Source organism: Lampetra planeri, chromosome 62 (assembly GCF_965212315.1).
Source record: "Lampetra planeri chromosome 62, kcLamPlan1.2.h2, whole genome shotgun sequence".
Taxonomy (NCBI): domain Eukaryota; kingdom Metazoa; phylum Chordata; class Hyperoartia; order Petromyzontiformes; family Petromyzontidae; genus Lampetra; species Lampetra planeri.
In genome coordinates, this window is record NC_136168.1 from 3295681 (window position 1) to 3313620 (window position 17940).

At 52.8% G+C, this 17940-nt stretch overlaps 1 protein-coding gene across 6 annotated transcripts in view; it reads right to left on the reverse strand.

Moving 5' to 3' along the window:
* Positions 1-17940, reverse strand: part of LOC144736709 (transcription factor CP2-like) — a 36877-nt gene extending 18937 nt beyond the window's left edge. The window contains exons 1-7 of one of the 6 annotated variants that reach the window (XM_078619332.1): positions 17722-17940; positions 9739-9890; positions 7085-7161; positions 4988-5093; positions 3985-4091; positions 2429-2581; positions 748-858 (exon numbers count right to left, since the gene is read on the reverse strand). In XM_078619332.1, coding sequence (XP_078475458.1) covers positions 748-858; positions 2429-2581; positions 3985-4091; positions 4988-5093; positions 7085-7161; positions 9739-9890; positions 17722-17906 — 891 coding nt within the window. In that variant the 5' untranslated portion in view covers positions 17907-17940. Of the gene's footprint in view, positions 1-747; positions 859-2428; positions 2582-3984; positions 4092-4987; positions 5094-7084; positions 7162-9738; positions 9891-11405; positions 12406-13069; positions 13364-17721 lie in introns of those variants that run through there. The other 5 variants (XM_078619334.1, XM_078619333.1, XM_078619335.1 and 2 more) reach the window with 5 other exon arrangements.

The following is a 17940-nucleotide window of genomic DNA, read 5'->3' on the forward strand; positions in this document are numbered from 1 at the left end:
TGCAAACTCCACACAGCCAGAGCGGGGAATCGAACTGTGGAGTGAGTCTTCTTGGTTCTTTCGGTAAAGTCACGTAGAAGGGAAATAATAAAATAATAAAAATAAAACATAATAAAATAATTCTCACGACGTTTCGGCCACAACGCAAGTAGCCGTCCTCAGGTGAAGAACAGGTCTGTCGGAAAGACAGCGTCTGAATGAAACACCACCAGGCTTGGAGCGTATATATAGCTTAAATATACGCTCCAAGCCTGTAGCTTAAATATACGCTCAAAGCCTGGTGGTGTTTCATTCAGACGCTGTCTTTCCGACAGACCTGTTCTTCACCTGAGGACGGCTGCTTGCGTTGTGGCCGAAACGTCGTGAGAATTATTTTATTTTATTGTTTTATTTTTATTATTTTATTATTTCCCTTCTACGTGACTTTACCGAAAGAACCAAGAAGATGAATCCCTGCAGTCACGAAAGCTTTAAATCGAAATTTTACGAGGATTGAGTGCCACCGCTTCACTGCCGCCCACCGCGATTCATAAAACTCACGGCATGCGATCGTCGTCACTTTGTTTTTTACCGCCGATTTCAAAGACGCTGGGCGCACCTCGAGCGTTAGACTGGAACTAAGCAATTCAATGAAATCGGGTCCATGGACTAAAAGAGAACTTCTGTACTCGACAAGACAAATGAATAAATGTAAAAAAAAACGGGGAGGGAGGGAGCGAGGGAGGGAGGAAGAGTCTGCGGCCTCACCTCTGTGAGGATGGTGGTGTCGTAGGACAGCTGGTATTTTTCCTTCTCCAGCGGCGTCCGTTTCTCCATCTTATCGCGGTCCGTCTTTTGTTTCCTATCCGCACCTTTCGGCTGAGAGGTCACAACGATCAGACGCGGGGGGGGGCCCATTGGCCAAACACACAGAGCTCGACAGATCAATGGGTGTCCTTGCCCCCCCCCCTCCCCCAACCGCGGGGAGGGGTGGGGGTGGTGGGACTGCCGCAACGTAAGTTTGGAACGACGTGCACGTACAGACGACGCGTATTGCATTTTGACGTGAAATTATACGGATTCGTGGCGAGCCAGACTTTAAAAAAGCAAACAATTTTTTATTTTTTTTATTTTATCAGGTAAGGCCCACTGAGCTGTGTAGCTGTTGGCCATCACAAATGATAGCTGAACGAGAATGTGGCTTATCACGTGGAAATCTGTAGTCGCAGGCAAATACTCTTAACAGCGTGTTTCTTAATCTTGGAGGGTAAAACCGGAAGACCCGGAGAAAAATCCATGCAACAACAGGGAGAGAGACACGCAAACTCCGAATATACAGCAGCAGGCGTCAGGGTCGGGATTGAACCCACGACCTCCTGCATACCAGGCGAGGTAGTTAACATCTCACCACGGAGAGAGACACGCAACTCCGAGTATACAGGGCATTGTCAGGGTTGGGATCGAACCCACGACCTACTGCATACCAGGCGTGGGAGCTAACATCTCCTAGCCATCACGGCGCTCCTTGTCAGCAAGCCGGGACCAACTTCTCCCATGCTACGAGTCCAGCGACACGGGATTTTTATCGCTTCACGGGCAATCAGAAATCGGAAGATCGATACCTCGCTGATCTCGTCAAGGAGCATAAACCATCGTCACGCAAACTCCGCTCATCCTCGCAGCAGCAGCAGCGGCTTTGGCTAACCCACGGACAAAGAGGGCCGTCTGGACCGCTCTTCCATCCGATACTAGGAAGCTACTGGGAGCCATGCACTTTTCAATCACCTCGATTGAAAACCAATTTCTTTAGAACTGCTTTTAGTGCGTTGGTTTGTTGCCCTTCTGCCCCCCCCCCACCGCACCTCTGATTAGCTACGGTTGGCTACGTACGGCCCGAAAGAAGTTCAACACACGTACACACACCGCACCTCCGATTAGCTACGGTCGGTTACGTACGGTGTGAAAGAAGTTCAACACACGTGCACACACCGCACCTCCGATTAGCTACTGCTGGCTACGTACGGCGTGAAAGGAGTTCACCGCAACTTGCATACTGCGGCATCGCCGTGGCGCAGCAACCTTGGTACGGCATGGCGGAACGCCCGTGGGACAGAGGTTGCAAACGGGTTTTGATTCCTTACCCGTACCCGGCCGCACCAGGGTCGCAAATGGGTACCCGTCAGGTACGGGTAGCCGGGTATCGGGTAGGGTACGGGTATCGGGTACCCGTGCATTACCCGAAATGAGTGACAAACGGTTAGTGACCAGTGACTCCCGGCCTACCCGTACCCGTACCCGGCCGCACCAGGGTCGCAAACGGGTACCCGTACCCGGCCGGGTAGCCGGGTAGCCGGGTATCGGGTAGGGTACGGGTATCGGGTACCCGGTTGCGACCTCTGCCGTGGGACACCGACGACGACGCGGGCGCGTGGCGACGTGCCGCGGGCACCTTGAAGACCTTGACTTGGCAGCTGGCAGAGTGCAGGTGCTCCGTGTACTCCCCGCCGTCGTTCTGCTTGAACGTGTCGATCTGAACGCGGAATGGCACTCCCTTCTCGCCCCCGTGCTTCCGGGGCGTGAACTCCGTGCTGATGCAGTTCACCTTGGCGGCGGGGCACAAACGACAAAGGTCTTTCACGGAATTGTCGGGGCAAGTGCTGTCAGCGGCTAGCGCCTATGGGGGCCGAGTCGACCTAGGGGAGGCCCGGGACCCGGTTCAGATAATCGTCGCCGGTGTTGGCCTTGAGCGGGAATTGAACTCAGGGTCCCACACCCGCTCCCGGGTGTGGTGCTGGCCACCTACCCCCTCGTGTGCCGTGCCGGCCTTCATAGGCGGTGCTCGCTAACAGCACTTGCCCCAACAGTCTGTTAAGGCTACACGGGGGATCTTTGCTGCGGCACACACACACACACACACCAACGCGGGTGGTGCGACAAGCGATGAAATACGAAGCAATCAAAATTAATTACAATTTAACGATTCACGGGAGGGGGCGGTGGGGGGGGAGGTTGATGGGGGCACGAGAAGGCGGTTAGAACCGGCGTCAACAATTGTCCAACCTCTGCGGTCCTCTGCATATTAAGTCGCTATCGGCCAATTAATGAGCGCGTACGTGCGGTATGAAACCAGGGCAACCGGAGAAAACCCACGCCTGTGCGAGGGAGAAACACTCGATCCCACACAGGCGGAGCAGGTCTAGACCACATATTTGCTCCACTGCCTTCTAGCGGCGAGCCAGGGTACGGGCAACATCACCGACGCCCACAGTAAGGCCGTTTTACAACATCCGTGCGGCCAGCCCGCGCTGCTACCACCGCCTCCACAACGCCTGGATCGCATGCAGCCGCGTAGCGACCGCTGCCACCGCCCGGCTATCCACCACCGGATGACGGGCCCTCCCCAAACGGAAGGTGGACCCCCCGAGGTTCTCCTCCGTAGCAGAGGTCGCAATCGGGTACCCGATGCCCGTACCCTACCCGATACCCGGCTACCCGTACTCGGCCGGGTATTGGGTAGGGTACCGGTACGAGTACCCGATTGCGACCTCTGCGATGAAGCCATGTTGCAGGCGCGGGTGGGTTGATTCTACGAACTTGAATTGTGAGAAGAGACAAGACGTTGGGAAATGAGTGACAAACGGTGACTCACCAGTGACTCACGGCCTACCCGTACCCGGCCGCACCAGGGTCGCAAACGGCTACCCGTACCCAGCCGGGTCACTCATTTCCCAACGTCTTGTCTCTTCTCACAATTCAAGTTCCTAGAATCAACCCACCCGCGCCTGCAACATGGCTTCATCCCAGAGGTCGCAATCGGGTACCCGTACCCTACCCGATACCCGGCCGGGTACGGGTAGCTGGGTATCGGGTAGGGTACGGGTACCCGTTTGCGACCCTGGTGCGGCCGGGTACGGGTACGAAATCAAAACCCGTTTGTGACCTCTGCTCCGTAGTTGCTTCTGTCGACGCGTGTCAAGGCGAGGGCCGCGTGGAGCCTCTTCCCACCTGGATGAAGACGGACGAGCGCTTGGCAGGGTCCCACAGAAACTCCACGGTGTTGAGAAGCGTCGGGTTTGCCCTCGGGTCCACGATGCCCACGGACATTGGCATGTCTGTGGGCAGAGGCGTTCATTTTATTTCGAGAGGCGTAGTAGTGGCGCCGTTCTTTTTAAAGGCATCGTTACTCACCGCGGAGAACCGTAGCGGCACGACCGCCGCTCTACGATAGCCGGCGCAAACACCGTGCCACACGCGCCCTCCCCGCCCCGCATGGCCTTGTGGGAGCCTCCGTGGCGATAAAAAAAGTTATTTAATATTTCTTCCCGTTCCGTTCCCATGACGTACGTACAGGCACGTCATCGCAACGGGGTTGAGATGCTCACCACCGTGCGGGCTGCGAGGGTAGGAGATGCTTGGGAGGACGAGAAGCTTTTGACCATATCGTGACTGCAGGAATTATTCTTTGGTTCTTTTGGTAAAGTCACGTATAAAGACAAAATAATAAATTAAATTAAATACTAGCATACGCCCCCCCCTTTCTCTATTTAAGGCCTCGACACAGAGGCGTAGTTTCTCTTTGTGCCTATGTTTGCTCTCTCTCTCTCTATGTATCTCTGTGATATATGTCTGCTTATATGTCTGTCTATGTTTCTGGTTCTGTGTTTAATCTCTCTCTCAAATTTAGCATTCTCAGGAAGAACGTAATCAACCAGATAGGGTGTTGACTGTTATGTTATCCGACTCTCTGTTGTGTTACATTACATTTCTAAGTATACTAGATTTGTGTTTATATTTAATTTATACCTGATGATGATTGCTTGTGTTGCAATCGAAACGTCGTACGCTAGTATTTAATGTAATTTATTATTTTATCTTTATACGTGACTTTACCGAAAGAACCAAAGAATAACTTTTGACCATACTTAACCCCGTGAAAAGATACACGTATAACAAATAGAAAAGCCACTGCATACATAGATAGGCATGAGCGCGATCGCGCCGGGCTCACCGATATCGAGGATGCGATCCCCAGGACGATTCCACTTCCAGCTCTCCAGCTGCTGGTGCTCCGTGTACTGCAGACGGCGGTCGTGAAACACGACGCGCACGATGCTCTGCCAACGCCAGCGGGAGAGAGAGAGAGAGAGACGGCGCCGGTTTGACGGTGGTGCGAAGGAGCGGTCACGGCGGACGCAGCGGGGCGCGCGTCGCCAGTTTAACGCGGGAGGCTTTTGGCGACCAATAGCAGCGGGTTTAACGACGCATTATATTCACGCGATCTAACCCCCCCCCTCCCCCCCCCAAAAAAAACCCCCTCTATTACGGCGTGCGTAGCGTTCACAGCCAACACGAAGCGTGCACCGACCACCGCTGACTTCGTGCTGTCATTATTTATCGCTTGTTTACACAGGGATAGCTTTGTTGGGTCTCAAGGCTCGGAGATGTTAACTCCCTCGCCTGGTATACAGGAGGTCGTGGGTTCGATCCCGACCCTTACGCCTGCTGTATACTGGGAGTTTGTGTGTCTCTCTCATCATCATCACGGTGGCTAAGAGATGTTAACTCCCTCGCCTGGTATACAGGAGGTCGTGGGTTCGATCCCGACCCTGATGCCTGCTGTATACTGGGAGTTTGCGGTGTCTCTCTCATCATCATCACGGTGGCTGAGATGTTAACTATCTCGCCTGGTATACAGGAGGTCGTGGGTTCGATCCCGACCCTGATGCCTGCTGTATACTGGCATCGTCTGCTGCTGTTGTAAAACTCGCCCAAACTGGATACAAATTGAGCAATAATTGGAAGGATGTTATTAATTCGAGATTTGAAGCTTTCGTGACTGCAAGGATTCGTACTCTTAGATTTTTTCGGTAAAGTCATGTTGGTAAAAAATAAAATAAAAAATTAATAAAAATAATAATAGAAATACAATTAAAAATAAATCACGACGTTTCGGAGGCAACACAGTAAGTCTGGCTGTGACGGTCCCACCTGATGACGGAGACTTGCGTTGCCTCCGAAACGTCGTGATTTATTTTTTTCATTTCCATTATTACCTTCATTAATTTATAATTTTATTTTTTACCTACGTGACTTTACCGAAAAAACATAAGAGTAGGATGTTATTAAGCAGGTAAAACCTGAGCTGCTTTAAAGTTTGCCTTCATATCCGCATCTCCAGTTTCTTACTCCCGTCACTTGCAAATTTGCCGTGCATGTCGAGCTTGCAGATTTCCACTCCCCTCTCCCCACCCCACCCTCTCTACCCCGTCTACTCCCTCCTGCCTCATCTATATAACCCCTTGTTTACTAGCAGCTCTTTTGCCCACTTCATCAATTGTTTCTTTTCGATTTAAAGCTTTCGTGACTGCAGGGATTCATCTTCTTGGTTCTTTCGGTAAAGTCACGTAGAAGGGAATAAAATTATAAAAATAAAACATAATAAAATAAAATAATTCTCACGACGTTTCGGCTACAACGCAAGCAGCCGTCTTCACCTGAAGAAAGCAGCCGTCTTCAGGTGAAGACGGCTGCTTGCATTGTAGCCGAAATGTCGTGAGAATTATTTTATTTTATTATGTTTTATTTTTATTATTTTATTACTTCCCTTCTACATGACTTTACCAAAAGAACCAAGAAGACAATTGTTTCTTGCTGTGCTTGTCCCACCTGATGACGGACGCTTGCGTTGCGCCCGAAACGTGGCGATTTAATTTATTTTAATTTATTTTATATTTTATACCAACGTGACTTTACCGAAAGAACCAAAGAGTAAGCTTCATAGCTCATCGGATTCCTCCTCCAGCCCAAACAAAGATGCCGATTCTGGTAATAAACGATGACGACGATGTCACCGACGTCACCATCGTCATCAATGACGATGCTTGGGGTGCCACGCGTTATTCGACGGCCACGTCACGGCACGGCGCCAGCCAACGCCGCGCGCGAGCGGGCAGCTGCCGACCCACGTTCAGCCGGTGATCCGTTGGCAACTGCGCGCCTGTGGCTGCCTCTGTGCAAGGGGACACCTGGGGGTTGTGTCAAAGCAACGTCATCGAGCGAACCGCCCCGCGGCAATGACATTGGTGCGTCCGCCGCCCCCCCGCACCTTGACATATTTGCCGTTGATCTCTGGGAGTTCTCCCATCTTCCTGTTATCCAGCATTCTCAACTCGTACGACTGACCTGCCAACACACGGACACACGCGCGCGCGCACACACACACAAGGGTATGACGGTGGCGTCAGCGCTCCGGACGCGGACAGAAGCGTGTCCAAACATCGGCGCGAGCCGCAATTGCGATGCCCGTCGAGCGTCGGCGTGGTTTCCTGCTCAAACGAACAGCGGGACGGCGCCGATCTCCCGTTGGAGTTTCCACATTCCTGCGGCGGGTGCAAGTGCATCCGAAGGACGACCACTCCGCAATTCCGAAGATTGCGAGTTCAAATCCTGGTGGTCGGGAGAGGTGGAAAGGGGCTCGACTCGGCACCAACATCTCTCTCCCTCCGGAGTCAACACAACGAGCATCCACACGTCGGCGAGTCAGCGGTGGTTGTCCTACGGATAGACTCGCCGCGGACCCCCCCCTCCTACCGCCCCCGCCATAGGAACGTCGAGTTTCCGCCACTGGCTCAAGAGGAGAGAAATTTGCTCTGACTACCCCCCCCCCCCCGTCCCCCGACGCCGGCAGCACGCGAGTCCGGTCCGGCTGGGGCGGTGACACGGACGTGCCGAGCGGGATCCAGCGGAAACCGCAACGATGCAATGCGGTCCGCTCCACCGGGACAAGGACTGAAAGGGGGCGACCGTCGTTTGCGCGAACTCTGGGTCGCTGTATCGCGGCGGACGGAAAACGTGTGGGCAAGACTCTTAAGAAACGCGCGTTCGAAGATTGAGTATCTCTGGCTCTCTGCTATAAATTTCCACGCGTGAAAAAGCCACTTCTCGTTGGGATATCATTTGCGATTGCAAGGTCACTTCGGAAGAAGAGCCACCACGTGGGTCAAGTGGGCCCTTACCTGGTAAGATAAAAAATTAACCCGTAAAAACAAACGGGCGGCTAGAGTCCTCTCGTCCTCTGGCTTGAGATGGCTGCCACCTATGGGTCAGATGATTGCCTGCCACCATTAAGCAATTGGTAATTAAATTAAATAAAAAAAATTTACCTAAAAAGTGTCAAATTTTTGAATTTTTTTTTTTCACGAAAATAAATTGTCACGCACAACGAGTCTGTGTGCAAAATGTCAGCTCGATTGGATCACGGGAAGTGGGTTAAAAAACGACCGAAAGATTTGCACGGTCGTAAGCGCGCAGGCAAGCAAGCAAGCTAATTTAATATAAAGGATTTAAAAATAGATTTCAGTTTCAGCATGTTCACCTACGAACCACCACCGGAGATCCAAACGCCGTTCGGTAAAGCGTCGGCACACATCCCGACCGTCGCATATCCACCACGACCGATTATATTACCTGCCCACACCGAGTGCGAGGTTAGCTACGTAAGTTGCGAAGGAAGATCAGCGCACATGCATACATCGCTGTGGTCATCCAGACCAGAGCGTACAACATACAGCGACGCAATGCCCGGTCCCACAGATACGAAGGAGGCATCACGGCGACACGTTGCTCCGCTGCCGCTGACAGCGGTTGCCTGGCCCGACCACCCGAATGTGAAATGTGTCGTTTTCTTGGTTCTTTCGGTAAAGTCACGTAGAAGGGAAGTAATAAAATAATAAAACATGATAAAATATTTCTCACGACGTTTCGGCCACAACGCAAGCAGCCGTCCTCACGTGAAGAACAGGTCTGTCGAGAAGACAGCATCTGAATGAGCTGTCTTTCCGTCTGAATGAGCTGTCTTTCCGACAGACCTGTTCTTCACCTGAGGACGGCTGCTTGCGTTGTGGCCGAAACGTCGTGAGAAATAGTTTATTATGTTTTATTTGTATTATTTTATTATTTCCATTCTACGTGACTTTACCGAAAGAACCAAGAAGATGAACCCCTGCAGTCACGAAAGCTTCAAATCGAAATTTAAATGTGTCGTTGTTGCGCTGTAGACGCAGCCGTACCAAGAGATAAGAAGAATCGCTTGTGACGATTACTGTACACAATCTGCAACTGCAATCGACCGTCCCAGCCAGGTCTGCCGTGAGCCACCCAAACGCCACACACACACGCACGCGCTTGTGTGTGTGTGTGTACGTTGGTAGGAACGGCCCCCATGGGGCATTGGGGTAGGTTGGTTGTGGTTGGCGTTGGGTTTGGGGCTGGGGTTGTGGCTAGGGTTGTGGTTGTGTCTGGGGTTGTGGCTGGGGTTGTGTCTGGGGTTGTGCCTGGGTTTGTAGTTGTGTCTGGGGTTGTGGCTGAGGTTGTGGCTGGTGTTGTGGTTGTGGCTGGGGTTGTGGCCGAGGTTGTGGTTGTGACTGGGGTTGTGGCTGGGATTGTAGTTGGAGAAGTGGCTAGAGTTGTGGTTGGGGTTGTGGTGTGGTTAAGGTTGTGGTTAGAGTAGTGGTTGGTTTTGTGGTTGGGTTGTGGTTGGAGTTGTGGTTGGAGTTGTGGTTGGAGTTGTGGTTGGGGTTGTAATTGGGGTTGTGATTGGGGTTGTGATTGTGGTTGGGGTTGTAGTTGAAGTTGTGGTTGCAGTTGTGGTTGTAATTGTGGTTGAGGGTGTGGTTGTGATTGTGGTTGTGGGTGTGGTTGGGGGTGTGGTTGCGGGTGTGGTAGTGGTTGCGGTTGGAGGTTGTGGTAGTGGTTGCGAACCTTGGTTGAGGTAGGTGAGCGTCTCGTCGTGGAGCTTGATGGCGGGCGACGTGGCGGCGCACAGCACGTACTGGAAGGGGGGCTGCTTCGCGTCGCTCTCGCTCGACAGGTTCGACTCCTCCTGCTTGAAGATGGGCAGAGCCAACACGTCGCTGCAACGTGTAGCACGGCGGGGGGCAAAGTGGGGGGGGGGGGGGGGAGAAAGTGGTGGGGGGGGGGGGAGAAAGTGGGGGGGGGGGGGGGCGGTAGGGTGAGAGGGGGAAGACCAACGCACAGCTGAATTAAAGATGGGACGGCGATATTATCGTCGAAATTATCGGCGATATTATCGTCGAAATTATCGGCGATATTATCGTCGAAATTATCGGCAAAATTATCGGCGATATTATCGGCGTTACCGCGACCTTCCACGGTGCCAGCTGACGACTCCGCAGAGAGCGAGCGAGCGAGAGGGCGAGCGTGAGGGCGAGCGTGAGAGCGAGCGTGAGGGCGAGCGAGAGGGCGAGCGTGAGAGCGAGCGAGAGAGAGGGCGAGCGAGCGAGAGGGCGAGCGAGCTAGCGAGAGAGCGAGCGTGAGGGCGAGCATGAGGGCGAGCGTGAGGGCGAGCGTGAGGGCGAGCGAGGGGGCGAGCGAGGGGGCGAGCGAGTCTTCCTCGTTAGACACCTCCTGCCGCTGGGGATGAGCAGTGAAGCCATTGTTGCTCCACCTGTTTACAGCCACCCCTCCCCTCCCCTCCCCCACCACCTCCAGCTCCCGACCCTGAGCCGGTGGTGGAAATTACACGTTCCTATGGCGAGGGAAAAGTCAGACACGCTTCCTTGCCTCGACCTCGTGCCGTAGTCACCCCCCAGCTCTCCCTGCAGTGTCTCCCTCATGCCGTGGTCAACCCCAGCTCTCCCTGCAGGCTCTACCTCATGCTGTAGTCACCCCCAGGCTCTACCTCATGCTGTAGTCACCCCCACCTCTACCTCAGGCTGTAGTCCACCCCCAGGCTCTACCTCATGCTGTAGGCTCCGGCCCCCAGCTCTACCTCAGGCTGTAGTCCACCCCCAGCTCTCCCTCATGCTGTAGTCACCCCCAACTCTACCTCATGCTGTACTCCATCCCCAGCTCTCCCTCACGCTGTAGTCACCCCAGCTCTCCCTCATGCTGTAGTCACCCCCAGCTCTCCCTGCAGGCTCTACCTCATGCTGTAGTCACCCCCAGCTCTACCTCATGCTGTAGTCACTCCCAGCTCTCCCTGCAGGCTCTACCTCATGCTGTAGTCACCCCCAGCTCTACCTCATGCTGTAGTCACTCCCAGCTCTCCCCGCAGGTTCTACCTCATGCTGTAGTCATCCCCAGCTCTCCATCATGCTGTAGTCACCCCCAGGCTCTACCTCATGCTGTAGTCACTCCCAGCTCTCCCTGCAGGCTCTACATCATGCTGTAGTCACCCCCAGGCTCTACCTCATGCTGTAGTCATCTCAGCTCTCCCTGCAGGCTCTACCTCATGCTGTAGTCCACCCCAGCTCTCCCTGCAGGCTCTACCTCATGCTATAGTCGCCCCAGCTCTCCCTCAGGCTCTACCTCATGCTGTAGTCATCCCAGCTCTCCCTGCAGGCTCTACCTCATGCTGTAGTCCACCCTCATGCTGTAGTCCCCCCAGTTCTCCCTGCAGGCTCTACCTCATGCTGTAGGCCCCGGCCCCCAGCTCTACCTCATGCTGTAGTCACCCCAGCTCTCCCTGCAGGCTCTACCTCATGCTGTAGTCCACCCCAGCTCTCCCTGCAGACTCTACCTCATGCTGTAGTCCATCCCAGCTCTCCCTGCAGGCTCTACCTCATGCTGTAGTCCACCCCAGCTCTCCCTGCAGGCTCTACCTCATGCTGTAGTCCACCCCAGCTCTCCCTGCAGGCTCTACCTCATGCTGTAGTCACCCCAGCTCTCCCTGCAGACTCTACCTCATGCTGTAGTCACCCTCATGCTGTAGTCATCCCCAGCTCTCCCTGCAGACTCTACCTCATGCTGTAGTCATCCCAGCTCTCCCTGCAGACTCTACCTCATGCTGTAGTCATACCCAGCTCTCCCTGCAGACTCTACTTCATGCTGTAGTCATCCCCAGCTTCCCCAGCTCTCCCTGCAGACTCTACCTCATGCTGTAGTCACCCCCAGCTCTCCCTGCAGACTCTACCTCATGCTGTAGTCACCCTCATGCTGTAGTCATCCCAGCTCTCCCTCAGGCTCTACCTCATGCTGTAGTCACCCTCATGCTGTAGTCCACCCCCAGCTCTCCCTGCAGGCTCTACCTCATGCTGTAGTCCACCCCAGCTCTCCCTGCAGGCTCTACCTCATGCTGTAGTCACCCTCATGCTGTAGTCCACCCCAGCTCTCCCTGCAGGCTCTACCTCATGCTGTAGGCCCCGGCTCCCAGCTCTCCCTCAGGCTGTAGTCACCCTCATGCTGTAGTCACCCCCAGCTCTCCCTCATGCTGTAGTCACCCCAGCTCTCCCTGCAGGCTCTCCCTCATGCTGTAGTCACTCCAACTCTCCCTGCAGGCTCTACCTCATGCTGTAGTCACCCCAGCTCTCCCTGCAGGCTCTCCCTCATGCTGTAGTCACCCCAGCTCTCCCTGCAGGCTCTACCTCATGCTGTAGTCACCCTCATGCTGTAGTCACCCCCAGGTCCACCCCAGCTCTCCCTGCAGGCTCTACCTCATGCTGTAGTCACCCCAGCTCTCCCTGCAGGCTCTACCTCATGCTGTAGTCACCACAGCTCTCCCTGCAGGCTCTACCTCATGCTGTAGTCACCCTCATGCTGTAGTCACCCCCAGGTCCACCCCACCTCTCCCTGCAGGCTCTACCTCATGCTGTAGTCACCCCAACTCTCCCTGCAGGCTCTCCCTCATGCTGTAGTCCACCCCAGCTCCCTCTGCAGGCTCTACCTCATGCTGTAGTCACCCTCATGCTGTAGTCACCCCCAGGTCCACCCCACCTCTCCCTGCAGGCTCTACCTCATGCTGTAGTCACCCCAACTCTCCCTGCAGGCTCTCCCTCATGCTGTAGTCCACCCCAGCTCCCTCTGCAGGCTCTACCTCATGCTGTAGTCACCCTCATGCTGTAGTCACCCCCAGGTCCCCCCCAGCTCTCCCTGCAGGCTCTACCTCATGCTGTAGTCACCCCAGCTCTCCCTGCAGGCTCTACCTCATGCTGTAGTCACCCCAGCTCTCCCTGCAGGCTCTCCCTCATGCTGTAGTCACCCCAGCTTTCCCTGCAGGCTCTACCTCATGCTGTAGTCACCCTCATGCTGTAGTCATCCCCAGGTCCCCCCCAGCTCTCCCTGCAGGCTCTACCTCATGCTGTAGGCCCCGGCCCCCAGCTCCTGCCCGATGCCCGACAGGCTCGAGTCAAAGTCGTGCGCCAGCCCCGACTCGATGGCCTCGTCAGGCAGCGGCAGCTTCAGCGTCCACGCCATGGCGGGGGAGGTCGCCTGAGGCCTCTCTCGTGTCTCGCTCCCACACCCCACTCCACCTCCTCGTCCACCACCTCGTCCACCTCGCTCCGTCTCCGCGCGTCTCGCTCCCTCGCCCCGCCTCGTCCACTTTAACTCTTCTCTCGCCGTCTCTCACCTCACACCTCGTCCACCCCCTCCCCTCGTCCCCCCCCCTCCCCTCGTCCCCTCCCCTCGTCCCCCCCCCCTCGTCCCCACCCCTCCCCTCGTCCCCCCCTCCCCCTCTCGTCCCCTCCCCTCGTCCCGCCCCCTCCCCTCGTCCCCCCTCTCCTCGTCACCCCCCTCCCCCTCTCGTCCCCACCCCTCCCCTCGTCCCCCCCTCCTCCTCCCCCCCCCCTCTCCTCCCCCCTTCCCCCCTCACCCTCCTCCCCCTCTCCTCGTCCCCCCCTCCTCCTCGTCCCCCCCCTCCCCCCCTCTCCTCGTCTCCCCCTCCTCCTCCCCCTCTCCTCGTCTCCCCCTCCCCTCGCCCCCCCCCCCTCTCCTCCCCCCCTCCTCCCACCCTCACCCTCCTCCCCCTCTCCTCGTCTCCCCCTCCCCTCGCCCCCTCTCCTCCCCCCCTCCTCCCACCCTCACCCTCCTCCCCCTCTCCTCGTCCCCCCCTCCTCCTCGTCCCCCCCTCCTCCTCGTCCCCCCCTCCCCCTCCCCCCCTCTCCTCGTCTCCCCCTCCCCTCGTCCCTCCCTCCCCTCTTCTCTCTCCTCGTCCACGACGCGGCGATGGCGCCTCCAGGCCTCTCTCCTCCCGCCTCCCTCTCCTCACTACCGCCGCCGCCGCTGCTGCTGCTGCTGCCTCCTCTCGTCTCACTTATTCATTTGTCTCTCTCTCATCTCTCCCTAACTCTCGCGTGTAGCCGCAACAACAACAACAGCAGCAGCAGCAGCAACCATCGGGGATTGTAAACGACCCAACGGCTGCGTCGCGCGAACGAAAACAACAAATAATACGCGGCCCATTGACCAGCAGCGAGCACATGGCGGAACTCTGTGACGGCGTGACGTCGTCGCCGTGGGCGGGGCTAACGTGAAATATGCTAATCAGCTCATTAACAGGACCCTGCGGGGTGGGCTGGTAGGAATAATACTTAGTACCGATACAGGGATATCGACCGGGTATAGAGGAGTTAAAGAAAAAATTACTGTATTCTGGTGTAACGTTAATTGAAAGTGTTTGTTTTGACAAGAAACGCTGTGAGATTTAAAGACCCCCCAACACCACCCTCAACACCAGCCCTCCCCACCCCCCACCACCCCTCACCACCCCCCACCACCACCCCCCACCACCAGCCCCCACCACCACCACCCACCACCACCCCCCACCACCACCACCCACCACCACCTTCTGCACTAGGCCTCGCGAAGCCTGCCGCACTAGGCCTCGCGAAGCCTGCCGCACTAGGCCTCGCACCGTGCTTTTCGTGCACAAATAAGGCGATTAAATGTATCTCGTCTCTGTGTTAATAAATGTTTCTTGTCTCTGTGTTAAAAAAACGTGCTGTGTTTCAGTAAAGTAATTTTTTTTTTAATAAACGTGCTGCGTTTCATCTCTGTGTTAATAAGCCTGCCGCACTAGGCCTCGCGAAGCCTGCCGCACTAGGCCTCGCGCCGTGCTTTTCGTGCACAAATAAGGCAATTAAATGTATCTCGTCTCTGTGTTAATAAATGTTTCTTGTCTCTGTGTTAAAAAAGTGCTGCGTTTCAGTAAAGTAATTTTTTTTTAAATAAACGTGCTGCGTTTCATCTCTGTGTTAATAAGCCTGCCGCACTAGGCCTCGTGAAGCCTGCCGCACTAGGCCTCGCGCCGTGCTTTTCGTGCACAAATAAGGCGATTAAATGTATCTCGTCTCTGTGTTAATAAATGTTTCTTGTCTCTGTGTTAAAAAAACGTGCTGCGTTTCAGTAAAGTAATTTTTTAAATAAAGTGCTGCGTTTCAGTAAAGTAATTTTGAAGCGAAGTTTAAAGTTTTGCCGTGATGCGCCGGAAGCGACGGCCATCTTGTTTAATTCACAGATTGCAGGGGGAGCGGGCGGCCATCTTGTCGGACAGGGTCATGCCAAGTGTTTGCAGTAGGGGGCGATGTTGATACACGGACGGACGGACGGACAAACGCGGACGGACAAACGCGGACGGACGGACGGACAAACGCGGACGGACGGACGGACAAACGCGGACGGACGGACGGACAAACGCGGTTGGACGGACGGACGCGGACGGACGGACGGACGGACACATTAATCTATTGGTGGTCTGGTCCACTTCGTTCCGACCAGTATAATATTATAATTATGCCATTGTAATATGCTAATCAGCTCATTGTAATATTGGAATTGCCTCATTGTAATATTATAATTGCGTCATTGAAATGTTATAATTAACTCATTGTAATATTAGAATTTTCTAATTGTAATATAATAAAAACATGTACTATTATATGATAATTGTTTTTTCACCCTTCTATCTGGCAACAAAACTGACACCTTTTTTACAGGGAATCATGTTTGCATAGACCACAATACCTGCAGCCATAATGCAAACAAAAAACATCACTGATAATATATGCACTGTCCTTGAAGTCTCACATGGCTTGGACTAGATGACACCATGTGAGACTAGGCTCTAAGGAAAGCTGTCTCGGGTGTGGACCAATCAACTTCAAGGACAGTGCATACATTATCAGAGTTATGCTTTTTGTTTGCATTATGACTGCAGGTATTGTGGTCTATGCAAACATGACTCCTTGTAAAGAAAAAAGGGTGTCAGTTTTGTTGCCAGATAGAAGGGTAAAAAACTAATTATCATAGTTTTCACTGGCAAATGAGGTTCCAATGATGTACTATTATAATTTTGCATTGTAATATTATAATTAGTTCATTATAATATTTTAATTGTCTCATTGTAATATTATAATTTTAGGGTTGTGATATTATAATTGTAGCATTGTACTATTATAATTGTAGAATTGTAATGATAACATTGTAACATTCTAATTATAACATTATAATAGTATAATTGATAACGGTATAATATAGTAATGGTTCCCAAGGGCTTCCGATTATCGGAAGGAAAAGAGCGTTCCAGACGGCCGCGGAAACCCATCTGAAAGCGTCGCGCGATGCGGTGACCGCCGTGTTTGTCCGATTGGCTGAGTCAAAGACGCTACCACGAGGTTTGCGATGCGAAGTCGAAGTCATCGTGAATCAACTTGATTACTTCCCGCCCCCCATGATTCCATTAACAAAACGAACAAATTTCGATTTAAAGCTTTCGTAACTGCAGGGATTCATATTCTTGGTTCTTTCGGTAAAGTCACGTAGAAGGGAAATAATAAAATAATAATAAATACAACTATTAAATTCTGACGACGTTTCGATTGCAACACAAGTAATCGTCATCAGGTGTGAAAACCACAGCAATAAATTTAGAATAAAGTGGCCGTTTTTTCTAAACGTCACTTTTTTCAAATTTTCTGGGTGCTGCTCGCTAACAGCACTTGCCCCAACAGTCTGTTGTTAAGGCTACACGGGGGATCTTTGTCTTCTTGGTTCTTTCAGTAAAGTCACGTAGGCATAAAATAAAATAAATCACGAAGTTTCGGGCGCAACACAAGCGTCCATCATCAGGTGGGAAAGCATGGTCTCCTGTTGATGCAGACTGTTTTAAAAACTGTTTTAAAAATTGTTTTTAAAAAATCATGACCCATCCATGTCATCATCAGGTGGGAAAGCATGGTCTGCTGCTGATGCAGACTGTTTTTAAAAACTGTTTTAAAAATTGTTTTTAAAAAATCATGACCCATCCATGTCATCATCAGGTGGGAAAGCATGGTCTGCTGCTGATGCAGACTGTTTTTAAAAACTGTTTTAAAAATTGTTTTTAAAAAATCATGACCCATCCATGTCATCATCAGGTGGGAAAGCATGGTCTGCTGCTGATGCAGACTGTTTTAAAAACTGTTTTAAAAATTGTTTTTAAAAAATCATGACCCATCCATGTCATCATCAGGTGGGAAAACATGGTCTGCTGCTGATGCAGACTGTTTTTAAAAACTGTTTTAAAAATTGTTTTTAAAAAATCATGACCCATCCATGTCATCATCAGGTGGGAAAGCATGGTCTGCTGCTGATGCAGACTGTTTTAAAAACTGTTTTAAAAATTGTTTTTAAAAAATCATGACCCATCCATGTCATCATCAGGTGGGAAAGCATGGTCTGCTGCTGATGCAGACTGTTTTAAAAACAGACTTTTTAAACAGTTTTTAAAACAGTTTTTTAAAACAGTTGCATCAGCAGCAGACCATGCTTTCCCATTCTTAGTTTTTTTCCGGTAAAGTCACGTAGGTAAAAAAATTTAAATTAATAAAAATAAAATGATGACATGGATGGGCCATGATTTATTTTATTTTCTACCCACGTGACTTTACCGAAAGAACCAAATGGATTCCTGCAGTCACGAAAGCTTCAAATCACAAACAGAGCAGTCGACGTTTTCATCAGGCTCACCGTAGGTACGTGCTGGCGTGCTGCTGCTGCTGCTGCAGGTGGTGCTGTTGGTGCTGCTGCTGCTGCTGTTGATGATGATGATGCAGCATCATCAGCTGCTGTTGCTGCTGAGCATGTGTGGAGGTGGGCTGCGCGTACTCATCGTGCCACAGCATCAGCTTGGAGAGCCCCGGTGGTCCCTCCATCACCGCGTAATCTCTGACAACGACGAAAGCCACG